Source organism: Trachypithecus francoisi, unplaced genomic scaffold, assembly GCF_009764315.1.
Source record: "Trachypithecus francoisi isolate TF-2019V2 unplaced genomic scaffold, Tfra_2.0 Lachesis_group21, whole genome shotgun sequence".
NCBI classification, from domain to species: Eukaryota; Metazoa; Chordata; class Mammalia; order Primates; family Cercopithecidae; genus Trachypithecus; species Trachypithecus francoisi.
This window is the reverse complement of record NW_022681467.1, coordinates 46495637-46521977: the sequence shown is the minus strand read 5'-3', so window position 1 is coordinate 46521977 and position 26341 is coordinate 46495637. Positions and strand designations below refer to the sequence as shown.

The 26341-nt window shown below is 52.7% G+C and overlaps 1 protein-coding gene and 1 long non-coding RNA gene across 5 annotated transcripts in view; both read right to left on the bottom strand.

Annotated features, from left to right (window-relative positions):
* Positions 1-26341, bottom strand: part of BCAS4 (breast carcinoma amplified sequence 4) — an 89540-nt gene that overhangs the window by 19827 nt on the left and 43372 nt on the right. For 2 of the 3 annotated variants that reach the window (XM_033186730.1, XM_033186731.1), the window contains one exon: positions 17553-17687. The exons of the other annotated variant lie outside the window; for it this stretch is intronic. In XM_033186730.1, coding sequence (XP_033042621.1) covers positions 17553-17687 — 135 coding nt within the window. The remainder of the gene's footprint in view (positions 1-17552; positions 17688-26341) is intronic. 3 annotated transcript variants of the gene reach the window in all.
* On the bottom strand, positions 572-8651 carry LOC117068927. 2 transcript variants are annotated; one of them, XR_004431317.1, is made up of 3 exons: positions 6481-8651; positions 4366-4464; positions 572-3845 (listed from the first exon to the last, which is right to left on the bottom strand). It is a non-coding gene; the product is annotated as an uncharacterized LOC117068927 (long non-coding RNA). The 2 variants fall into 2 exon arrangements; XR_004431318.1 differs by having other exon boundaries at positions 572-3795; positions 6481-8646.

Genomic DNA, 26341 nt, shown 5'->3' with positions numbered 1-26341 from the left:
AATAGTGTTCAGCCGGGCGCAGGGGCTCACGCCTGGAATCCCAGCACTGTGGGAGGCCGAGGCAGGTGGATCACCTGAGGTCTGGAGTTCAAGACCAGCCTAACCAACATGGGGAAACCCCATCTCCACTAAAAATACAAAATTAGCCAGGCGTGGTGGCGCAAGCCTGTAATCCCAGCTACTCGGGAGGCTGGGGCAGGAGAATTACTTGAACCCAGGAGGTGGAGGTTGCAGTGAGCCGAGATTGCACCATTGCACTCCAGCCTAGGCAATAAGAGTGAAACTGTGTTTCAAAAAAAAAGGAAGAAAATAGTGCTCAATGAGTGAAGGCTAATTTCATTTTTTTTTTTTTTTTTTGAGACGGAGTCTCACTCTGTCGCCCAGGCTGGAGTGCAGTGGCGCTATCTCGGCTCACTGCAAGCTCTGCCTCCCGGGTTCACGCCATTCTCCCATCTCAGCCTCCCAAATAGCTGGGACTACAGGTGTCCACCACCATGCCCGGCTTTTTTTTTTTTTTTTTTGTATTTTTAGTAGAAATGGGGTTTCACCATGTTAACCAGGATGGTCTGGATCTCCTGACCTCATGATCCGCCCGCCTCGACCTCCTAAAGTGCTGGGATTACAGGCGTGAGCCACCACACCCGGCAGCTAATTTCATTCTTAACAGGGCTCTCTGAATTCATATGCTTTAAATGCCATCATTAGCTTGTGAACAGCCCAAACGTACAATGTTACAATGTTGCATTTTTAGTAATTAAATACATTCAGTTTCAAAATGTGAACATTTAAACTAAATCACAATTATGGGAGCCAGTTCTGATACTGCTTCAATGTTTAACTTACAAGGAGGCTTGAAAATTACAAATGCCAGAACATCTCTGAGCCACTAGGTGATGTGACTGACGAATCAATCAGAGGGCCTGGCACATAGGTGCTCACTAAATGCCTGCTGGTCAGAGAGTGAGAGGTTACAGGACACCACATGTCAGGCACAAAGATGCTGGCAGGCAGCCCTGCAAGCAGCCCCCCGCATGTCTCTCCAAACACTGACCGCTGTCATCCGAGCCCCTCCTGCCCCGTACCAATGCACACACTTCCAGGGGCACTGCCCAAGGCCTCTGGAGCCAGGTCCAGGCCAGCAAAGAGCTTCCAGACACAGAAGGGACAAGGTGGCTGGAAGACTGTGATCACTAATCCTGGTCAGGGTGGCACCTCGAAACTGGTGCTTGGGGATGCCCAGCCCTGAAACAGCCACCTCCCTGCTCCAGCTTCTCACTCCATTTAAAAACCAGCATCTCCCTTTCCAGCTGAGGTTCCCAGGTTAATTATTAGGATTCTCTAAGTAACAGGAACTTTGACCTTGACTTTGGGCCGGGCAGCATGACAAGGTGTGATGTTATCAGCCAGAACAGGCATTGGGATGAACTCACTGCCTAATGAGACACGGTTTATCTTCCCAGCAGAAAGTTGACCAGGAACAGAGCCAAGTACTTCCCAGGCTCCGTGGGCATCAAAGGGATTGCACCTTTTCCAGACCTAATCCACAGCTGCAGGCAGCAGGCAGGAGTCTGCATTGACAATCGACTCACCTCTGCACATTTGTTGATTCCAGAACCTGCGTTCTGACACCGACCATATCTGCCACCCCCTGCTGGGCCCAACCTTGCTCAGGAATGCCTGTGACCCAGCAGCCTGTCGTGGACTGTGCTGCAAATGCCACCCCAGTGCCACACATGGGCCAGGCTCTTCCCTCCCGCAGGCCTTTCCCAGCCTATCCTCTGCAGCTTCCCCTGAGCTCTTTCCTCTTTTTCTCTGTGAGGCATGGAAGTCAGATGCATGCAGCCCACCTTGTTATTATCTGCTGATAGTTTCTGCCTGTGAGTTTTATTCTCCAGACAGACCCTAAGCCCAGGCAGGGACCCAGGTCAGTTATTTATTCATCCTCAGGTTCATGGCTGTTGTTACTAACAGTTCCCACGTACCAAGTGCTGCTCTCTAGTGACACAGTAAAAAGTGTCCCTGGGGGCCCTCCTGTGGGTGCCCTTATGGCCTGATGTGGACATCAGGGCTCAGAGAAAGGCAGTGGGTATCCACGGCCCAGCCTGGCCGGCCCGGCTCAGACCTGCCCTATCCCCTTCCGGCCCACACCCGTCCCCTTCCAGTCTGAGGAGGAGGGGGTCCCAGGAAGGTCTCTTGGAGGAGCCAGAGATGCAGGTGGCGGTGGGGAGTGAAGGGGGATGAAAGGATTGTGGCCTGGGGGGCAGGAAGCACAGTGAAGTTTTGTGATTGTGTAGGTGACACACGGAGACATGGGACAGAGACATGGCAGGAGAGACAAGGAGACAGAGTGGCACAGATAGGGATGCAGAGGCAAAGATAAGCAAGATGAATGCAAGAGACATAGATTCAGGCAGTGACACAAAGATAGAGACAGACCAGAATACCAACAGAGATGGAGACTGGAAGAGAAGAGAGACAGCAGGAAACAGAACTGCTGGGGATGCAGAGCCAGAGGCCGAAATCTCCACCAAGCAGGAGTTGGGGTGAGGGTGGGGCCTAGCCTGGGCCCCTCCTCCAGTGGTCAAGATGGAATGGGGGGCTGAAGATGGGAGGAAGTGGGAGAGGTGGGACCCAGAGGGGGACCCAAGACACCCCCGGTGGGTGTGCCCAGGTGGACGTGGCTAGTCCAACCCCTCATGACCCAGCATCGCTTGAGACATCACGAACCTAGCCACCCCTGACCACCCGCATGCTCCTGGCATGAGCAGTGCGGAGGGGTTGGCCCAGATAGGCAGCAGCTCAGAGGCGAGTGAGCCACTCCATTCAATTCCTGCCGGCGAGACCTGTGGTGGCCAACATCTGCACATGGCAGGAAGCGGGTGATAGGTTATTCTGTAAACAGCAGCTTCAGGACTTGGCTTTGGCAGCCTTGAAGATGTCAGAGACACACATAGGGTGTCACATGGTGGGGGGGGGGGTTTGGAACAATCAGCCCATTCAGAGAGAGCTGTCTACAAAAGCAATCCTCGCAGCCCACCATAACTGAGCACCTACTATGTGCTAGCGCTGTGCCAAATGCGTAAGTGAATCCCTTCAGGCAGTGTGGAGCTCAGTACTGCAGGCTCTGGAGCCAGGCAGCCTGGGGGCACCTCTTCTACCTCCTCCCGCTGACTGTGGCGAGAAGCTCCACCTCCTGCTGCCTCAGTTGCTCTTTATAAAATGCAGCCAGTGATAGCAACTTGCCTCACTACATGGCAGCTAAGCAGGTAAGCAATGAGGTCAGCACAGAGCGGCCGGGTGCCTGCCTTGTGTGAGTACTCGGCAAAGCACGCCACTCTCCATAACTTACGCATCTCAGCTGCTAGAACAGTGCCTACATCAGAGTACTGCTACATAGAAGTTGCCAAATGAAGAGCAAATCACGCACGTTCAAACGCTCGACCTGAGGCCATGAGGCTGGAGAACTGCCACCCATTTCACAGAGGGGAGGGTGAGGCTCTCCCGAGGCCATGGAGCTAGCCAGTAGCACTACCAAGATACAACACCCAGGACTGTTTGGCTCTGGAATTCATACTTTCCTATATTTTTAAACTTTTTATTCTTTTCCATATTCATAAGGAAACTTTTTCATATTTATAGGAAACATAAAAGCAATGAGGGGACTATGATGAGTCTCCAGGTACCATCGCCCAGTCTTGACAGCTGTCATTCTTCTGGGCCAGTGGTCCTTAACTCGGGGCAATTTTGCCTCCAGGGGACAGCTGGCAATTTATGGATTCCTTCTTGGTTGTTACACTGCGGGGAGGGTGCATCTAGCGAGTGAGGCCAGAGATGCGGCAAAACACCTACCAGTGCACAAAACATTCCCCAATTCACAAACACCCCCTACTACACAAAACATCCCCCAGTGCACGAAACACCCTCCAGTGCACAAAACATCCCCCAGTGCACAAAACACCCCCTAGTGCACAAAACACTCCCCAGTGCACAAAACATTCCCCAGTGCACAAACACCCCCCAGTGCACAAAACACACCCCCGTGCACAAAACATCCCCCAGCGCACAAAACACCCCCCAATGCACAAAACATCCCCAGTACACAAAACACTCCAGTGCACAAAACACCCCCAGTGCACAAAACACCCCCAGTGCACAAAACATTCCCCAGTGCACAAACACCTCCCAGTGCACAAACACCCCCCAGAGCACAAACACCCCCAGTGCACAAAACATTCCCCAGTGCACAAACATCTCCCAGTGCACAAAACACCTCCCAGTGTACAAACACCCCCCAGTGCACAAAACACCCCCCAGTGCACAAAATATCCCCCAGTGCACAAAATGGTCCCCACAGTAAAGAATGACCTGGCCCCAAATGTCCACAGTGCTGAGGTTGAGAGCCCTGGTCTGCATCCTTGCTTTTGATTATTTCCCTCCAAACGCTTTAGGAAATGGATCTGCAATCTTAGGGGCGAATGGGGTTTGCATTATGATATGAGGAGCTGCGAGGGGCAGAGTTTCTCTATGATGAGTGACCCTGAAGGTGACATTCCGATTAGAAAGGAGGGTGTTGGGCTGGGCGTGGTGACTCACGCCTGTAATCCCAACACTTTGGGAGGCCAAGGCAGGCGGATCACAAGGTCAGGAGTTCGAGACCAGTCTGACCTACACGGTTAAACCCCACCTCTACTAAAAATACAAAAAAATTAGCCAGATGTGGTGGCATGTGCCTGTAGTCCCAGCTACTCAGGAGGCTGAGGCAGGAGAATCACTTGAACCCAGGAGGCAGAGGTTGCCGTGAGCCAAGATTGCACCACTGCACTCCAGCCTGGGCAACAGAGTAAGTCTGTCTCAAAAAAAATAAAATAAATAAAAAATAAAGAAAGGGGGGTGTTGGCTGGATGAGGTGGTTTACACCTGTAATCCCTTTGGGAGACCAAGGCAGGCAGATAACTTAAGGTCAGGAGTTCGAGACCAGCCTGGCCAACATGGCAAAACCCTGTCTTTACTAAAAATACAAAAATTAGCCAGGCGTGGTGGCAGGTGCCTGTAATCCCAGCTACTCGGGAGGCTGAGGCAGGAGAATCGCATGAACCCAGGAGGCGGAGGTTGCAGTGAGCTGAGATCGCACCATTACACTCCAGCTTGGGTGACAGAGCGAGAGTCCATCTCAAAGAAACAAAAGGAAAGGAGATGTTGTTGACTGCATCCATTAACACTTCATATAAGACTGAGAAAACATCATCTGTTTGGCTCAAAAAGTAGGAGTGCCAGGGATCCCACCAACTGCCTCCCTTGGCACTGCACCCAGAACCCCTTTTGAGAAGTGAACCCGCCGGGCGCGGTGGCTCAAGCCTGTAATCCCAGCACTTTGGGAGGCCGAGTCGGGTGGATCACGAGGTCAGGAGATCGAGACCATCCTGGCTAACACGGTGAAACCCCGTCTCTACTAAAAAAATACAAAAAACTAGCCGGGCGAGGTGGTGGGCGCCTGTAGTCCCAGCTGCTCGGGAGGCTGAGGCAGGAGAATGGCGTGAACCCGGGAGGCGGAGCTTGCAGTGAGCCGAGATCCGGCCACAGCACTCCAGTCTGGGCGACAGAGCGAGACTCCGTCTCAAAAAAAAAAAAAAAAAAGAGAAGTGAACCCAGGCCAGCCGTGGGCCCTGGCACCTCTCACATCCTTGATGATGCCCCCCACTGAGGAGACTCAAATGCCAGGCTGGGCGGGGAGAGGTGGGTACCCACCCACGGGTTCACGTTCTGGGTCCTCTGGGCGCTGCCCGGTCACTGCGGATCATTGCCAAGGCCCAGATGCAGGCCCCTGAACCAAGGGCCCTGAGGAGATTTAGTTGAGCCTCTCAGATCTGTTTTCAAAATCAGTTGATTTCAGAGAAAATCTGCATCCGCTCTTTCAAAATGTGCAAGGCCTCGGCCGGGTGCGGTGGCTCACGCCTGTAATCCCGGCACTTTGGGAAACCAGGGTGGACGGATCACTTGGGGTCAGGAGTTCAAGACTGGCCTGGCCAACATGGCGAACCCTCATCTCTACTAAAATTACAAAAATTAGCCCGTCGTGGTGGCAGGCACCTGCAGTCTCAGCTACTCGGGAGGCTGAGGCAGAAGAACTGCTTGAGCCTGGGAGGAAGAGGCTGTAGTGAGCTACGATTGTACCACTGCACTCCAGCCTGGGCAGCAGAGTGAAACCATTAAAAAAAACAAAAACAAAAACAAAACACAAAAAGTGCAAGCCCTGGCCACTCTGGTCTCTGTTCCAGGCTTCAGGCTGCAGCTGAGGGCCCTGCCTCCCCTGCTGGTCACAGCCCCAGCCTGGCCTCTCTGCATCACTCAGGGCCTTGCCTGGTCTCAGTGAGTGTTTGAATTTTGATTCCTGGGATGTGAAGAATGTGGGGCTCTGGAACCAAATGGGCTAGGCCCTGGCTTCGTTAAAATGTTCTAACTTCTGATCCTCGGTTTCCTCACCTGAGGAGTGGGGATGGAGACAGTTACTCTGTACCAGGTGGCCTGGGGATGAACCAAGTAGGGCAGTTTAAGTGCTGCTTGTGGTGGCCCAAAGACGAGCCCAGAACACTCCAGCAGCATGAGAACTCTCATCACCATGGTGAAGACAAGACACAGGCCCCGCCCTTGAGCAGCTCTCAGTCTAGGGGAGCAACAGGAGAAAATGCAGACAAAGCCATGTGCCAGCCAGGGAATGAACGAGGGTTTGGGTTTGGGGACGCCAGAGGAAGACTTCCCGGGGTGGGACCGTGTGACTGGGGCTTTGAACAATAATGAGCATTGCCAGGCGCGGAGCGGGAAGGGTTTTCCAGGGAGGGGGACTGGCACATGCAAAGGCGGCAAACGATGTCCAACAACCGCAGGATGGCAGGGCTGGACCCAGGGCACTACTGCCACAGGGGGTGCCCCTGATGGTGGTGCTGCGTTGAGAGAAAGGCATGATGAGGATCCTACCAACCAGGGCAAAGTTGGGGTGCTTCCACATAGGACCCAACAAACAGCCCCCCCCCAAATGAAAACTTCTTGTTGTCGGAAGGAACTTCCTCCCCTCTCATCCTCAAAATCTCAACAAGAATGAAATGCCTGAAAAGCACAATTTGATTCCCAAACCAGCCTGCCAGGAACCTCCATCCCCCTACAGCACTCCACCAAAGACCCTGAAGGAAACAAGCCTGGGAGGTCTCTGGGAGCCGTGGGGAGGGGGCTGGGGGCTGGGGGCTGGGACCCGGCGCCCCTCGGCTCTCCACAGTTGTGGTACTCATATTTGCCATCTGCTCCTGCTGCATTTTTACCGCAAGGGCTGATGGGGGCAGCAGGAGAAGCAGCGGCTGGTTCAGGGCCAGGAGAAGGCGCCTCACAATTTCCTCTCCCTTCTCGTTTGTGTCTTACCCAGCCTCCACCACCAGATAAAGCCGAGCCCGTCGGCCTCCTCCCCGAGTTGCCCCCTGCAGGGGGATTCTGCAGGGGAGAGGGGGTGTCCTGAGAGACCCAGCCCCTTCCTTTGCAGGGCTGGGCAGGAAGGGAGAGGAGGCGAAGGGAGGGAGCTAGGGGTCCCTGGGGGAGGGGAGCACGCTGAGCCTGGCACTGAGGACTCCTGCAGGCAGCCCAGGCAGGGCAGCTCCGCCCACGGCCTCATTACCTCCCTTTCAGCCTTGAAAATCCTCTCCAGCCTTCCAGTGCCTGGACACGCCCTCTAAGAAATCTGGGAGGCAAAGCCTTCAGAACATCCACTGATGACTATTTATTGACCACCTACTATGCGCTCTACCAGGGGAAGAAACTCAAATGCACCAGCAGGCACTAAGAGTGGGCACAGCGGGCCAGATGCTGGCTGGGCAGGGATGCCGCTCAGGGGCCCACTTGGTCCTCTGCTTCTTCATGAGAAACCACAAGGGCAAAGTTGGGGTGCTTCCAGATGGGCTCCACAAACAGCACCCCAACCAAAGAAAAACTACTTGTTGTCAGAAGGAACTTCCTCCCCTCTCATCCTCAAAATCTCACATGAAATTTATTTTTTGGCAACTAACTCAAGTTAAATGTATCCATATACCACGCTGGCCAAAGAGCAAGTGCGGTTGAGGCAGAACTAGCCCAAAGATCTCGAGTCTGCAGCCCTGGCAGTTGAAGTTTCGGTCCCTGCCCTTGGGAAGCTCACAGAGGGAGGTAGGGACACACACTGACCAGCTGACCAAGGTCAAAGCTGGATCAAATCCCAGCTCTGCCAGTTACGCTGTGTGACCCTGAGCAAGTGAACAGCCCTCTCTGAGCCTTAGGTCCTTTCTTTGTAAACTGGAATAATAGCATCTGCCTCCGGCGTTGTCATAGGAAATTGAGATGAGGCACAGAAAGCCCTTTGTATACAGTAGGGGCTCAATACAACTATTGGCTGTTAGTCATGTTGCTGTTTAGAGTTGAAGAGTTCCAGCCACGGCTGGTGCAAAAAAGTGGAGAAGATGCCTCTCTACTCCTCCCTGGTCCCAAATGCTCCACAGTGGAGGGGACGAAGTGGTACAGGTTATCAGCCTAAAGTCCAGAGCGGGGGGTATGCTGGGTGCAGCCCACGGTACAACACAGTTTTATTTTTTTTTAGTTTTTAGAATAGAGACAGGGTCTCACTATGTTGCCCAGGCTGGTCTCAAACTCCTGGGCTCAAGTGATCCTCCTGCCTTGGCCTTCCCAAGTGCTGGGATTACAGGTGTGAGCCACTGCTCCGGCCACAACACTTTTTTCCACACAGCATTCAACAGTTACCAAAATACTGACTTTTTGACATGAGAAGATTCATTAAAAAAACACACAAACACACAAAAAACCCTCCAGATGTCCAGGTTTCTCCCCCATACAGGAAAACCTGGTGACCGCTGGTCACCATTTCTCCGAGGCTGGTGCCAGGCAACCTTCACTCCTGTACATGAGGCATGGGGTCTGCAATTCGTCACAGTCCCCACCACTCCCTCCTGTCTCGTGCCCAGAAGACTCACTCACTCACTGCTGTTACCAGATCACCCTGGGGGCACTGCAATTGTGGGACTGGGTGACATCTCCTACCCTGCCTGTCCTGGCTCTGCTTTGCTCCAAAGCCACCCTGGCTCCCCTCCAGCCCCTCTGCCCATCTTTCTTTCTGGGAAGGTCTCAGCAACCACGGTCTCCCCAGGCCTCTGCTGCCCTGGTGGGGGTAGGGGTGAACAGGTGGGCCAGGCAGCCCCAAGTCCCAGCCAAGCTTCCCTCCGCCAGGGCAGCACCGTTCTGTAAAGGAGTCAGGAGTTGGCCCAGTCAGCTTTGCTGTCAGCCAAAGAGCTTCCCTGGGAAGCACCACATTCTTCTCCATCAGAAAAATTAATCAAAATGACACCTCGTGAACAAGACGTTTTGGCGGCAGAAAACAAACAGTGGTTTACAACAAATTAGTGAGGCTGTTCTGTGCCTCTGGGCACGTGAGCCAGGAGGGGGGCCGGCCTGGCACGGTCAGCAGGAAGCCGGCCCGGGCCAAGGGGACACCTGCTGTGGCCTCTGTGTACTTCCGAGGTCCGCAGCCCACAGGGCTCCAGCCCCATTTTACACTTTCACTTCCGCACATGCCTGAAACCATCTCCAGATGTGAGGGGCCCTCCGCAGGCAGGCGCTGGGCTGATGGCCGCCCCCTCCAGCTTGGTCTCAGGGACACTCGTCTGGAAGACCTGGGCCCCTTTCCGGAGCCTCTTTTCTTTCCTCTGATTGGACAACGGCCCTAAGACCTGGCGAGGGGAGGATTCCAGAGAGCTCAGGGCACAGCATGAGGTATTTCCAGGGGAGGAAACATTCCAAACAACCGAACCTGCAGCCTGGAGGGCACTCACGTGTCCTGCTCAGCTCTGGTGTTCAATTCCTAAGACGTCACAGACCCTGAATGCCAGCCTGAGCTCGGAGCAGAGAACGAGCCCTGGTTTCTCGCCAAGTGAAGCAAATTTGACCAAGTCACTCCCCTGCTACAAACACTTCCACGACTCCCATCGCCCTTAGAATAGTATTAAATTCCTCTGTGTGGCCTTGAGACCCTGCACAATCTGGTCCCTGCTACCTCCCAGACCTTCTCTCTCTCCACTCTGCCCTGGCTTGTGCAGGCAGCCCAGCTGGACCAGCGATTCCTCAAGCACCAAGCTCAGGTGCGTTGCAGAGATTTTGCAATTACAGTTCCCTCGGCCCAGAGCGCTCTTTCTTCTGACTCCACACCGACACTTACTCATCATCCAGCTCTCAGCTTCCATGGCCCCTCCTCAGAGGCCACTCCTGACCCCTCAGACCAGGGATCCTTTTTAATTTTTGTACATTTTATTTTGTAGAGACAGGGTCTGTCACCCAGGCTGGAGTGCAGTGGTGCAGTCTCGACTCACTGCAGCTTTGAACTCCTGGGCTCAAGCAATTCTTCCACCCCAGGTTTCCAAGTAGCTGGGACCACAGGCATGCACCACCATGCCTGGCTAAAGGGCCCCCTTTAGAAACAGCCATCTAGGCCGGGCGCGGTGGCTCAAGCCTGTAATCCCAGCACTTTGGGAGGCCGAGACGGGCGGATCACGAGGTCAGGAGATCGAGACCATCCTGGCTAACACGGTGAAACCCCGTCTCTACTAAAATACAAAAAACTAGCCGGGCGAGGTGGCGGGCGCCTGTAGTCCCAGCTACTCGGGAGGCTGAGGCAGGAGAATGGCGTGAACCCGGGAGGCGGAGCTTGCAGTGAGCTGAGATCTGGCCACTACACTCCAGCCTGGGCGACAGAGCGAGACTCCGTCTCAAAAAGAAAAAAAAAAAAGAAACAGCCATCTAACTGGATTTTCTGTTTTTTCTTGTTGTTTTTTGAGACAGAGTCTTGCTCTGTTGCCCAGGATGGAGTGCAGTGGTACAATTATGGCACTGCAGCCTTGACCTCCTGTGCTCAAGTGATCCTTCCACCTCCTGAGTAGCTGGGAATACAGGCATGCACCACCATCCCTGGCAAAGTTTGTATTTTTTTTGGTAGAGATGGGGTTTCGCCATATTGCCCAGGCTGTAACTCCTGGGCTCAAGTGACCCACCCATCTAGGCCTCCCAAAGTGCTGGGATTACAGGCATGAGTCACCATGTCCCACCTGTAACTGAATTTTCTTTGAATTTGGTCATTGTCTATATTCTTGCACCAGACACAAGCTCCCTGAAGAGATCACAGCTCTCTACCAAGGCACTATGTGATGGAAAGAAGAACGTGGATTCATATCCTGATGTCCAACTGTGTGATTCTGTGTAAGTTACTTACCTTCTCTGTGCCTCAGTGTCCTCACCTGTAAGATGGAGATAGAAATAGCACCTCCCTCGTGGGATGTTATGAGGATTGACAGGCTGAAAACAGTGCCTGGCACAGCAGGGCTGGCTCTGTCAGCTGCCCCGTGATTCCCGCTCACCGCTGAGCACTAAGTGTTGAGTCTGCCCTGGACCACTCCATTACTCACAAGCAAAGCCGGCTTTTCAGCCAGGTGTGGTGGCTCACGCCTATAATCCCAACACTATGGGAGGCCGAGGTGGGTGGATCACTTGAGGTCAGGAGTTCGAGACCAACTTGGCCAATGTGGCAAAACTCTGTATCTACTAAAAATACAAAAATTAGCTCGGCATGGTGGTGCATACCTGTAATCCCAGCTACTTGGGAGGCTGAGGCAGGAGAATCACTTGACCCCAGGAAGCGGAGGTTGCAGTGAGCTGAGATCACACCACCGGCTGGCTTTTCAGGTGGCCAACGCTCTTCCGCTCCACGCTCGGAATCCCTCCTGAGAGTTCTGGAGCTTTTCTCCTCTGCCTTAGCGTGGGCCCTCATCATTTTCCATCAAATCCAAACTAGTTTTCTAGCAAGCAAAGCCTCTCACGAGCCTGCCCATGCCAGCTCACTGACTCAGTCAGACTCTCTGAGGCTTTTCTTTTGAACTTTAAAGATATCATTTTAAGCTGGGCGTGGCGGGTCACGCCTGTAATTCCAGCACTTTGGGAGGCTGAGGTGGGCAGATCACCTGAAGTCAGGAGTTTGAGACCAGCCTGGCCAACATGGCAAAACGCTGTCTCTCACTAAAAATACAAAAATTAGCCGGGCAAACATGGCAAAACCCTGTCTCTCACTAAAAATACAAAAATTAGCTGGGCGTGGTGTTGGGCACATGTAATCCCACCTACTCGGGAGGCTGAGGCAGGGGAATTGTTTGAACCCAGGAGGCAGAGGTTGCAGTGAGCTGAGATCGCACCACTGCACTCCAGCCCGGGCGACAGAGTGAGACGTCTCAATAAAAAAAAAAAAAAAAAAAAAAAAAAAGAACCCAAAACAAAAAAAGACAGACTGAACGTGGCCAGATCATGCAGCCTCTTGCAGGCCATGACAAGGAGTTTGGATTTTATTCTGAAGTCACTGAGAAGCCATCTCGGAACAATTCAAAATAACTTTAGGATCACAAAAAATATTATCTTAATAACATCTAGTAAATTAGAGATGTGGTCTCCCTATGTTGTTCCCAGCTCAAGCGATCCTCCCGCCCTGGCCTCCCAAAGTGCTGGGATTATGAGTGGAAGCCACTGTGCCTGGCTGTCTCTGAGGCACAGAGAGGCTAAGAGACTTGTCCATGGTCACACAGCTAAGACATGTCATAGAAGGGCTTAGCTACAATGAAAAGGAGGTGCAATTTTTATTAAAACCTTACAATGTTATAGCGATCAATATAAAAGCATAACTGAAAACTTTTCATCTGTACAGTACAGCATGAAAATGTGGACTTTTGTACCACGAAATACATATGTCGTAGCACAGTCATGCATACATTTTGGTGGCTGGGCGCCAAGGGCCTGGGGCACAGGCTGGCTCCGTCTGTGGCGCAAATGCCTCTTTCTCAGGAGGCTCAAAGGCGGGGCTGAGAGGCCAGGCTCCAGTCGAAAAGCTGGCTGAGGGGAAACACTAGTATCCTCAGGTCACTTGCTGTACCAGACCCCTCGGGCCAGCCCAGGCTACAGGCCATGTCCACGCCGGCACCAACTCACCTGGGCAGCGGGCAGCCTGCCCTTTCTGGGAGCTGGGCCTCTGGCGAGTGGTGTGGCTCCCCACAGGGGCAGAACCCCATGCCAGCATTCCTGTGGGGCCACCCAATATCCCTGTCTCACCTCAGCCCTCTCCACTCCATGGACCCTTTGGAGACAGCACGGGTGGGTGAGGAACAGACAGCCCGGGGCACCACACAGCCACGTCACCCTGACTGGCTGCTGTGTCTGGATGGTCACTATTCGGGCCACCCGGGGTTGGGGGAGGCCTCGGGGGAGCAGTGGGGTCCTGGGGGAGGTACCAGGAGAGAAACCAAAGCTCTCCGAGTCCCCGGCTGCCTGGGCCCCTCGGGCCTACACTGTGCATTGGAACAGGCCCCAGGAGAAGGGCTTGGTGGAGATCCAAGCCCTTGGTGGAGGCTGGAATGTCAGCCTCTGAGGGTGACGGCTGTTCAGGGTCACAGAAAGGAGGTGTCCACCCTGGGGGAGGAGGTGTTGAGGGGAACTGACTAGAGATGGCACAAAATCCCAGTTTTGAAAGAATCAAGATGGAGGACACTGAGAAGGCCTGGGCGCCCTACAAGGACTCCCACCTCCCAGAGAGCAGGTCCGGGGTCAGGGAGGGCACAGAATGGGCCAACAGGGTGCAGGGCAGCAGCTCTGGGCCCAGACATCACAAGTTCAAATCCCAGCTCCACCACGTTCTGCGTGGGGCAACCCTCAGTGACTCGGTTTCCTCATCCGTAAAACAGGAACAATGACCACACCCTCTTCACAGGGTGGGGTGTGAGGCGACTGCAGAGTCGGCCCCAACAGCAGCGGTGATGGTCATCATTCTGGAAGGGCCCCTCTAGCTCACACCCTGGAGCAGCCCCAGCCCTGGAGCCTTCAGGTCTGCACACGCATGCGCACACACTTGGCTGCACCGCCTCCCCCAGACAAAGGCCTTGTGGGGCCAAGAACAACACACCGGGGTTGCTGAATGACTCACCCACCCCTGGCCAGGACGCGCTTCCTGGAACAAGTCACCACAGGTAGGTCTAGGGGGCTCTCCAAGGCTTAGCAAGGCCCAGTGTGACAGAGAGGAGAGGGTGCAGGTCCCAGCATGCCCCAGCCACACCCCGGGGGGTGCCACATCCCTGCAGCAGGGGTGGTGGGGGGACCTCAGTTTCAGAGCTCCACAGGCCTGGATTCCAAACCCAGCAGTGACCCTGGATAGGTGATTCTCCGTCTCCAAGCCTCAGTCTCTGCCTCTGTAAATGGGAACACTAGCACCAACCTCATGGGGATGACTGTGCTGACTGCAAGACGTGTATTAAATGACAGGCAGGACCCACTGTTACGATACTTGGGTCCTAACAGGACATGGACAGCCAAGGTCCTTTCTGCCCCGATGTGTCTTTAAAAAAAAAAAAATTTTTTTTTAATTTTCAGAGAGAGGGTCTTGTTCTGTTGTCCAGGCTAGAGTGTAGTGGCATGATCAAGGTTCATTGCAGCCTCCAACTCCTAGGCTCAAGTGATCCTCCTACCTCAGCCTCCTGAGTGGCTAGGGCCACAGGTGCACGCCATCACACTTGGATAATTTCTTGTAGAGATGAGGTCTTGCTTTGTTGCCCAGGCTGGTCTTGAACTCAAGCAATCCTCCCACCTTGGCCCCCCAAAGTGGTGGGATTATAGCCATGAGCTACCACATCTGGCCCCTAATGTGCTTTTATTTGTGAGACAGGGTCTCACTCTGTTACCTAGGCTGAGTGCAGTCATGCGATCTCAGCTCACCGAAACCTCCACCTCCCAGGCTGGGCTCAAGTGATCCACCCACTCAGCTTCCCGAGTAACTGAGACCACAGGCATGCGCCACCATGCCCAGCTAACTTTTCTATTTTTTGTAGAAATGGGGTTTTGCCATGTTGCCCAGTCTGGTCTCGAACTCCTGGGCTCAAGTGAACCACCTGCCTTGGCCTCCCAAAGTGCTGGTTTTATAGGCCTAAGTCATCGTGCCTGGCCCCAAATGTGCTTTTAAAGCCATCAGTGGGAAAAGTCACTCAGGAATGGTCACCGCAAGTTGAGGGAGAGAACAAAGGATGCAGCTCATGACTTCATTGTCTTTGGAAAGCAAAGAGATGGAGTTTGTCTGAAGAGGGGCAATCCCAGAGGGCTTCTCACAGGAGGTGTCTTTAACCTGGGCTCTGAAAGATCAGGAGGAGTTCCTAGACCATGAAATCTTGAGAGGCCACTGTCCAGCTGTTACAAGTTTGGGCAAACCACTCATCTGGAAGCAGGCAGGTGAGTAGCACATGCCTCAGGCAGGTTCAATGAGGCCAGGAGCCTGTGACGGGAAAGCACACGCCCTATCAGGCATTTCAAGTCGCACTGTTTAAATATATCACCTGGCCAAATAGAATGAGTTGACATGGGCCAAATTCTGCCCATGGGCAGAACCCTGACACTTTCTGAATTTTCATTTCCTCACCTGTTAAATGGAGATACTTTTTTTTTTTTTTTTTGAGACGGATTTTGGCTCTGTCGCCCAGGCTGGAGTGCAGTGGCCGGATCTCAGCTCACTGCAAGCTCCGCCTCCCGGGTTTACGCCATTCTCCTGCCTCAGCCTCCCAAGTAGCTGGGACTACAGGCGCCCACCTCGTCGCCCGGCTAGTTTTTTGTATTCTTTAGTAGAGACGGGGTTTCACCGTATTAGCCAGGGTGGTCTCGATCTCCTGACCTTGTGATCCGCCCGACTCGGCCTCCCAAAGTGCTGGGATTACAGGCTTGAGCCACCGCGCCCGGCCTAAATGGAGATACTATTAATACCCAGCACACAAGATGGCTGGGAAAGGTAAATGAATCACTGCATATAAAATGCCTAACACAGAGCCTGGAACCTTGTTTGCACTCAACAAGGCCAGGCGTGGTAGCTCATGCCTGTAATCTCAGCACTTTGGGAAGTCAAGGCAGGAGGATCACTGAAGTCCAAGAAATGGAGACCAGTCTGGGCAGCAAAGCGAGCCTCTGTCTCTACAAAAATAAAAATTAGCGGCCCAGCACAGTGGCTCACGCCTGTAATCCCAGCACTTTGGGAGGCCGAGATGGGCAGATCACGAGGTCAGGAGATCCAGACCATCCTGGCTAACACGGTGAAACTCCATCTCTACTAAAATACAAAAAAAAAAAAAAAAAAAATTTAGCCGAGCGTGGTGGCGGCCAGGCTGAGGCAGGAGAATGGTGTGAACCCGGGAGGCGGAGCTTGCAGTGAGCCGAGATGGCGCCACTGCACTCCAGCCTGGGCAACAGAGCGAGACTCCATCTCAAAAAGAAAAAAAAAAAAAATTAGCCAGGTGTGGTGGTACATGCCTGCAGCCTCAACTACTTGGGAGGCTAAGGTGGGAGGATCACTTGAGCCCAGGAGTTCCAGGCTGCGATGAGTTAGGATCATGCCTGCATTCCAGCCTGGATGACAGAGTGAGATCCTATCTCAAAAACAAAAAGCATTCACTAAATGGGCTGTTGTGATAAAGTGGAGATAAGGTGTGGACAGGCAGGAACAGTGGAGACAGGGTAGTAGAGGGGATACCTGTAGGCAGAGCCCAAGGAGCCACAAGAGGCCCCACTAGGTGACACCTTTCCTGTGAAGCGCAAGTCACCAGAAACAGGCACTCCAGGCCCTGACCTCAGACAAGTCCCCTTATCTCCTTCCCTGAGCCTCCATCTTCTCAACTATAAAATGAGGGTGATTAGCCAGGCATGGTGGCCCATGCCTGTAATCCCAGCACTTTGGGAGGCCAAGGCAGGTGGATTACTTAAATTCAGGACTTCAAGACCAGCCTGGCCAACATGGTGAAACCCCATCTCTACTAAAAATACAGACATTAGCTGAGCATGGTGGCACGCACCTGTAATCCCAGCTACTTGGGAGGCTGAGGTAGGAGAATCACTTGAACCCAGGAGGCGAAGGTTGCAGTGAGCTGAGATCGTGCCACTGCACTCCAGCCTGGGTGACAGAGTGAGACATTGTTTCAAAACAAAACAAAAAGGACACATGATCCTTCCTTCCTTGCGGGGCCATGGAGAGGATCCCAGGACGACAGAGGAGAGATGAGGAAGAGAACAGCCTTTGCAGGCCATAAACCCATCCCCCTTCCCCTGCTCCTTGAGGCTGACTCCTGCCCCAGGAAGGGGAACCTGGCCAGAATTCTGGATGTCATCCTGGTCACTGTCCCTAAGTGTGCCAGGATGGGCAGGAGGACAGGAGCTGTTTCTGCTCACCACAGTAACCTCAGATGGCACTCAGCAAACAGTAGGTGCCCAATAAACGGTGGATGAGCACACAAACCATCACAGCCTGGGGCTCACAGGGGACAGAGAAAGGCTGAGGTGTCTGGCCGCCTGTACCCGTTTCCTGTCTGCAGAGGTGAAATGTGCCCCCTGAACCTGGCTTCCTGCGCGCTCCTCCCCACACTGGGGTCTGCAGAGGGAAGCGGGAGCAGCCCTCCCCTCACTTCTCGGGTCAGGATACTCACGTTCCTGAAGGAGGGGAGCCCTGCGGATCCCAGCCACCTCCGCAGGGCCTGCGGGAAGGCCCCATGGTCCCGCTCAGCCTGAAGCACGTCCGCTTCCAGGAAGGCGACATGGTGTCCGACCATCTTGACGAAGGCCTGAGAGACACGGAGAGGCCATGATGCCACATCTGTGCAGGCTGCAGCCCATTCCTGGCCATACTCCCTAGGCCGGTGGGGACTCCAGGCCTTTCATCACTACGACCAGCCTCCCTCCAAAGCGGCTCCCCACAAGGCGGCAGGGCCTGCTTCGCTGGAGGGGCACCTGCAGAAACTCTGACAACCGTCACAGATCCCGCTGGTGGCCTCTTGCCTTCTCCCCATAGGGATGCTGTTCTTAGCCTCTATTTTACAGGGGAGGGAAATCAAGGCTCAGAGAGGCTGGGTCACCTGCTCAAAGTCACGAAGCCAGGAAGTGCCGGGGCCGGGGGGGTGGCAGGGTCTCAGGGCACATTTATCAGATTTCAAAGCCTTTTATGTTAAAAGTTGATTTTATAGAAATAGCCCAAATGCTTATTTATTTGTACTTTTCATCTATGTTAAGGACACACAAACGCTCATTTTAATAGTGGATGTGCTGTATATTCGAACTCAGAAGCCACCAAGGGCCTAGCAGGAAACAAGCAGGTAAAGGTGGCCTAATGGGGAGCAGGGTCAACCAGAAAGCTGAGTCCAGGCCCACAGGAACCACTCAGCTCCAGGCCCCAAGTGCAGAGCTGCCAGTTTCAAGAAGAATAACGGGCACAGTGGCTCACGCCTGTAATCTCAGCACTTTGGGAGGCTAATGTGGGTAGATCACCTGAGGTCAGGAGTTCAAGACTAGCCTGGTCAACATGGTGAAACCCCGTCGCTGCTAAAAATATAAAAAGTAGCTGGGCATGGTGGCAGGTGCCTGTAATCCCAACTACTCGGGAGACTGAGACAGGAAAATCACTTGAACCCGGGAGGTGGAGGTTGCAGCGAGCTGAGATCACGCCATTGCACTCCAGCCTAGGTGACAAGAGTGAAACTCCGGCTCAAAAAAATAAATTAAATTAAAATAAACAAAAAAAAAAGAATTCTGGCTGGGCATGGTACCTTCTGTCTGTAATCTCAATACTTTGGGAAGCTGAAGCCAGGGAGGGTCACTTGAGGCCAGGAATTTAAGACCAGCCTGAGCAACATGGTAAAACCGTATCTCTACAAAAACATTGAAAAATTAGCCAGGCATGGTGGTACGTGCCTGTAGCTTCAGCTACTCAGGACACTGAAGAAGGAGGATCACTTGAGCCCAGGAGTTCAAGGCTGCAGTGAGCCATGATCAGATTCTCTGGATGAGAATCCAAATTCTATCTCTCAATAGCTGTGTACCTTTCGGCACGTTACTTAACTTCTATTAGCCTCAATTTTATTATCTGAAAAATGGGGATTAAAAACAATATCAACCTTGGCCAGGTGGAGTAGCTCTCATGCCTATAATCCCAGCACTTTGGGAGGCCAAGGCGGGCTGGTCACTTGAGGCCAGGAGTTTGAGACCAGCCTGGCTGACATGGCAAAACCCCATCTCTATTAAAAATACAAAAAAAATTAGCCGGGTGTGGTGGCACATGCCTGTATTCCCAGCTACTCAGGAGGCTAAGGCATGAGAATTACGTGAACCCAGGAGGCAGAGGTTGCAGTGAGCTGAGATCGGGACACTGCATTCCAGCCTGGGGGACAGGGCAACATTCCATTTCAAAAACCAGAAACAAAAACACTAACCTTATTCAACAATTAGAGTGCTTAGCACATATTAGGAGCCCATCAAATTTCAGACACTATCGTTTTAAAAAGGACATTCAGATTTCATGAAAAATACCGTTTTATTCAACGTTAGCAATAAATCTACACTTTAAAAAAAATGCTGTGCAGGCCCAGTAAAATGTAACTCACCCATTTGTGACCTCTGCTGTGTGTCTTTTCGTACTGTCTTTGTGCTCAGTACATGTGTGGGCACATGATAGTGTGCGTGTGCATGTGTGTACATGGCTAAAGGCAGCAGAGGTGGGGACTACAGTGCCATCTCAGACAAAGCAGTACCTCTGTGGCCTGCTTTGTTCCATGAGCCAAATAGAAAAGATTTTTCTCATACCAGGAACAGGAATGAGGACACCTCAGTGCTGGCTGCTCCTGGGAAAGCCTCTCTTTCAATAATACCGTGAAATGCAGTCCTCCCAAGACCCGTCAGGCCTCCTGCCATCCAGCCCTACCTTCCCTCCTCCCTCCACACGCTTCCCTTTGGTTCCTTTCAAGTGCCCAGCCTCACCCCACAGGCCTCTGCACCTGTACTCCCTGCCTATAGTGCCCGCTCTCTTTTCTCCATGGGGTGTGGCCCTGCTTGTGTTTTGTTTTGTTTTGTTTTTAAGGTTGAGTCTCACTCTGTCGCCCAGGCTGGAGTGCAATAGCATGACCTTGGCTCACTGCAACCTCTGCCTCCAGATTCAAGCAATTCTCCTGCCTCAGCCTCCCGAGTAGCTGGCATTACAGGTGAGCACCACCATGTCCAGCTAATTTTGTATTTTTAGTAGAGACAGGGTTTCTCCATGTTGGTCAGGCTGATCTCAAACTCCAGATCTCAGGTGATTCGCCCACCTCGGCCTCCCAAAGTGCTGGGATTACAGGCGTGAGCCACTGTACCTCGTCTTACGTTGTATTTTTAATAAGGATGGCGTTTCACCATGTTGGCCAGGCTGGTCTCAAACTCCTGACCCCAGGTGTTCTGCCTGACTCGGCCTCCCAAAGTGCTGGGATTACAGGCGTGAGCCACCGCGCTCGGTCTGTCTTTCAGTCTGTCTTTCCATCTAACTGTCCCAGAGCACCTGATGTCATACAGCCCCGGCAAGCACTCTAGAGCCACCCAGATTCCTGGTCTTCACAGCCCTCATTGCCCTCTGAAATTCTTATCTATTCACGGTCCACGCCCTTTAGAATGTGGGTTCTAAAAGAGAAGCTGCTGAGTCAGCACTGCTCACAGGCCAAGACCAGAGCCTGGTCCAGGAGACAGGGCCCATATGGATGGTGGATGCATAAATGCACACGTGCATCAATGAATGAGTGAATGAGTGAGTGTATCCTTAGCAAAACGACATTGAGTGAACGCAAGATGGAGGCTTCTCTTGTGCTGCTGCCGCCCTGGGTCTCTGGCTGCAGCAGGGCTGAAAGGCTGAATCAGCCACGTTGTGTGTGTGTGTGTGTGTGTGTGTATGTGCATATGTGTACGTGTATGTGTGTGTGTGTATAGAGGTGGGTGGGTGGGAAATGGGCCAGGAAGCATCTGACAAGGGTTCCAGCCTCAGAGGCCTGGCTCAGCCAGCACATATGGTTGTAAAACTCTGAAGAAAGTCCCGACTCCCCTTCCTCCAGCCGATTCCAATTTTATGCTCCCTGCGTTAATACCAATCTGGTGGAGAGTGTGAGGCGAAGCTGAGGAATGTGCGCTAGCGATGTCTGAACTGTCTCCAAAATGCCTGCCAGTGAGGCCAGCCCAGTCAAGCCACAGCCAGAGAGGCGGAAACCTGGGCCAGGGCAGCCCCGACTCCGGGGAGAGGAGACGCACATGTCCACCCACACAGCCAGGCTGTGGTGGCTGCAGGTGAGCGAGAGGGCTCACCGCTAATCTTAGCCACCCTGAGGGCTGGATGCAGGGAGTATGATTGATTTCTGAATATTTTTCTCTTCAATAAAGATATGCTACTTTTATAATCAGTTGAGAGGGAGGGCAGGAGGAAAGCCTCATTGTTTAAAAATATATTGGCAAGTATTGAGGAATTTGAACACTTTTGTTCCCCCTGGACACAGGGGTCTTGCCATGTTGCCCAGGCTGATCTCGAATTCCTGGGCTCAAGTGATCCTCCCACTTCGGCCTCCCAAAGTGCTGGGATTACAGGCCGAGCCACTACGCCTGGAGAATTTGAACACTTCCACCAAATAGTTCCCAGCTTCAGAGCATGATTCCTGTGCAGAAAGGTGTGTTGACATCCAGCAGGGGGGAACATAAACTTTGCAACCCCAGTTCTACCATTTCCCACCTGTGTGAACTTAGGAGAGTCACTTCTCATCTCTGTGCCTCAGCGGCTTTTTCTGTAAAATGAGACTAATAGCAGGACCTTGCTCCTGGGGTTGCTGTGGAGTTGAAGTGAGTTCTTATGTGTAAAGCACTCATAGTCCCTCGCCTGTAGTAGGTACTCAAAAATATTAGTTTTTGTTGGCTGGGCATGGTGGCTCATGCCTGTAATCTTGGCACTTTGAGAGGCCAAAGTGGGCAGATTGCTTGATCCAGGAGTTCAAGGTGAACCTGAGCAACATGGCAAAACTCCATCTCCACAGAAAATACAAAAAATTGTGGCAGGGCGCAGTGGCTCACGCCTGTAATCCCAGCACTTTGGGAGGCTGAGGCGGGCGGATCACAAGGTCAGGAGATCGAGATCACGGTGAAACCCTGTCTCTACTAAAAAAAAATACAAAAAATTAGCCGGGCATGGTGGCAGGTGCCTGTAGTCCAAGCTACTCGGGAGGCTGAGGCAGGAGAATGTCGTGAACCCGGGAGGCGGAGCTTGCAGTGAGCCAAGACTGTGCCACTGCACTCCAGCCTGGGTGACTGAGTGAGACTCCGTCTCAAAAAAAAAAATTAGCTGGGCGTGGTGGTACACACCTGTAGTCCCAAGCTATTCGGGAGGCTGAGGTGGGAGGATCGGTTGAGGCCAGGAAGTGTGACTGCACCACTGCACTCCAGCCTGGATGACAGAGCAAGAACTTGTCTCAAAAAAAACAAAGTTAGTTTTTACTAATACAACTGATAAAGGGTCAAGTTCTGGCCTGAGAGGTCACCTCGTGGTTTCCAAGCTCTCACCTGGCAGGTCACACTGATTCTGAGGGCAGGGTGGACTTGCAGTCTGTGGAAGCCACTGACACTCTAGTCACCCCAGGACCTCCCCCTGGCAGGGCAGAGCAGTCATTGTTCCATCCTGGACAAATTCTCCCTCTCTCAGCCTTGTGGACCACTACAACCACCATAATGGTTTGTCCTTGCGGAGCATCTGCAAGATGGCAGGTGCTGGTCTCGTTTAATCCTCACTCTGAGGGGTGGACGGCACATTCCCTTCCAGGAGATGGGGGTCTTCCTTGACACTGACTCCATGGGGGTTGGTGAATTACCAAACGGGCAGATCAGACCCCAGCTCTCTGGCTCTGGAGTCCACCTGCCCCTTACAATGTCAGGTTCTCAGCAGGTCCCTCAGTTTTATTGTTTGATGTCACACACTTGAGCTAATAGGAAATACAACATCAGCCAGGCATGGTGGCTCACGCCTGTAATCCCAGCACTTTGGGAGCCTGAGGCAGGTGGATCATGAGGTCAGGAGTTCAGAACCAGCCTGACCAACATGGTGAAACCCCATCTCTACTAAAACTACAAAAATTAGCCATGCGTGGTGGCATACGCCTGTAGTCCCAGCTACTTGGAAGGCTGAGGCAGGAAAATCACTTGAACCCAGGAGGCAGAGGTTGCAGTGAGCTGAGATCGTGCCATTGCACTCCAGCTTGGGTGACAGAGTGAGACTCTGTCTCTGAAAAAAAAAAAAAAAGGAAAAGAAATACATCATCTCCCACTTTTTAAGGTCCCACATGGACCTTAAAAATCCATGGCCCTCTTGGAACCTCCCTTAGGACTTCCCCCTTTTAACGGAGCATCAGTTACAGAGAAATCTCTCTCTACTCTAAAGAAAGCAGACGTGCAGGGGTGTTGACAGGAGGTGAGTGCCACTCAGCCTCAATGTTGGTGAGACTCTAGGGCAGAGTGTGGTCTGTGACAGCCGGAGGTTCACGCTCCACGGTGGTGACAGTTGCTTCTCAGCTGTTCCAGAAAGGAATGGGGAGAGCTTGGGGTTGGTCTTCTAACACCTGGTCCCTCAGCAGTTCTGGCTCCTGTTGGCATCTGAGTTTGCAGTCTCCATCTAAAACTTATAGTAGGCCAGGCGCGGTGGCTCATGACTGTAATACCAGCACTTTAGGAGGCTGAGGCAGGTGGATCACAAGGTCAGGAGATCGAGACCATCCAACATGGTGAAACCCCGTCTCTACTAAAAATACAAAAACTTAGCTGGGCGTGGTGGCGGGCGCCTGCAGTCCCAGCTACTCGGGAGGCTGAGGCAGGAGAATCGCTTGAACCCGGGAGGCAGAGGTTGCAGTGAGCTGAGATTGCACCACTGCACTCCAGCCTGGCGACACAGAGAGACTCCGTCTCAAAAAAAAAAAAAATTGTAGTAGTTGCGTGGGTGGAAGTTCAAAATGGTGTAGTCACTTTGGAAAATTGCTTGAAACTTCCTAAAACGAGTGGAGTTCAAAATGTTGCAGTCACTTCGGAAAATTGTTTGAAACTTCCTAAAATGAGTTTCCATAGCTCTCCTAAAAAGACCTGCCAATAATTCCACTCCTGGGTATCTACCCAAAAGAAATGAAAACATATGTCACACAAAAACTTGTACGCAACGTTCATAGCAGCATTATTCACGACAGCCGTAAAGCAGAAAGCACCCAACTGTACACCAGCTAGTGCATGGACAAATGACGTATGGTCCAGCCACATACCAAAAGATGATTCAACCACAGAAGGAATGAGGTCCTGGCACATGCTACAACATAGATGAACCCTGAAACCTTTATGGCAAGTGAAAGAAGCCAAGCCCAAAAGGCCATATATGGTATGATTCCATTAGCATGAAATGTCCAGCATAGGCAAATCCAGAGACAGAAAGTAGAAGAGTGGTTGCCAGAGTCGGGGGCTGGGGAATGGTTGCCAGTAGGCATGAGGTACCTTTTGGGAAAATGTTCTGGAATGAGATAGTGCTTATTGTTGTAAATATACCTCACACCTCCAAATGGTATACTTTAAGAATAATCGGCTGGGTATGGTGGCTCATGCCTGTAATCCCAGCACTTTGGGAGGCCAAGGCAGGTAGATCACTTGAGGTCAGGAGTTCGAGACCAGCCTGGTCAACGTGGTGAAACCCCATCTCTACTAAAAATACAAAACTTAGCCGAGTGTGGTGGGCATTCCTGTAATCCCAGCTACTCAGGAGGCTGAGGCAGAAGAATCACTCAAATCCGGGAGGTAGAGGTTGCAGTGAGCCAAGATCCTACCACTGCACTCCAGCCTGGGCAAAAGAGCGAGACTCCGTCTCAAAAAAAAAAGAAGTTCGAGACCAGCCTGAGCAGCAACTTAGTGAGCCTCGGTCTCTAGAATGAATGAATGAATGAATGAATGAATGAATAAATGAAAAAAAGAATAATCAATGTTGACTTTCCTGTTGGTGGGGAGTTGGGGTTACAGCAGCTGCAATCCCTCTGATGGGTCCTGCCATTCTAAGGACAGGGTCCAAACTCCAGGCCTTGGCCCTACCATCCTGTGGGCTACATCCCTCACTCCAGTCTCATCCCTGACCTTGAGCTCCTCCCGGGCCCCAGGTGTCTGAGAAGCTGCCTTTTCCCGTCCCTGGACCTTTCTTTGCACAAGCTGCTCCCTCCCCAGGTTTTCTGCACCAATCTCAGGCCTTAGGGTCCAGGTCACACACTTGGGAAGCCCCCTCTGTTCCAGCTCTGGCCAGGACCCCTTGGTGTGTGCTCTTGAGGCCGACCCGCCCCACCCGGCCTGCTTCCCTGTCTAATGCTCCTCCAGGACCACCCACAGGGAACCAGACATCTCCCCTCGGTCGTATGCCCAGCACCCATCTCTGAGAAGCCCACAGTGCAGCAAATGTTTGTTGAATACGACAAGGATTTGCGTGCAAGAACCTCACCGTCACTCTCATTTTATGGGGAAATGAGGCTCGGAATTTTCTGGGGGTCACACGCTAGGAGACAGCAGCACTAGGACTTGAACCCAGGCTGTGCGGCTCTAGATCAGCGCTTCGAAACAGCAGCGATCTTGCCCCCGGGGACATTTGGCCACATGTTTGGTTGTCACGCTGGGGAGTGGGGTTGGAGGAATGCTAATAGTATCTTGTGAGTGGAGGCCAGAGAGGCTGCTAAGCAACTTACAATACCCAGAGCAGCCCCACAACAGAGACTTTTCCAGGTCAGCAGCACTGGGGCTGAGAAGCCCTGCGCTGGGGTGTGCGTTCCTAACCACTGGGCTGTCCGCACTCTTTGGCGGCTTCCTCCTCCTCAGGATAAAGGCCAAAGTCCTGACCTCGGATGGCAAGGGTTGGACAACCTGGCTGCTGTTGCCAGTTTCTTTGGCCCCACTGGGGTCTGATTCCCCTTTGCCCCCAATACCTGGCCTCCCAAGATCCTTCCAACATCCGAATCTCCTCCCTGCTCAGAGCCAAGATCCCGCCTGGAGTCCCTGCCTGAGCTGCACCCACCTAACACAGTTCCCACAGTTCCCCCACCCACCTAACACAGTTCCCACAGTTCCCCTACCCACCTAACACAGTTCCCACAGTTCCCCCACCCACCTAACACAGTTCCTTCCACTCCTTCTCCAGGGTCCTGTAGATCCCATACCTCAGTCACTGCTTCCCTTCACAGCACTTGCCTAATGAAAGCAAATCCTGGCCAAGTGTGAGCAGCAGAACAATGGCTCCCAAAGATGTCCATGTCCTAGTCCCAGAACCTGTGAATATGTCACCTTCCTTGGCAAAAGGGATCCTGCAGGTGTGATTAAGTTAAGGATCTTGGAGTAGGAGGTCACTGTGGATCATCCAGGTAGGCCCAACATAATCTCAAGGGTCCTTACA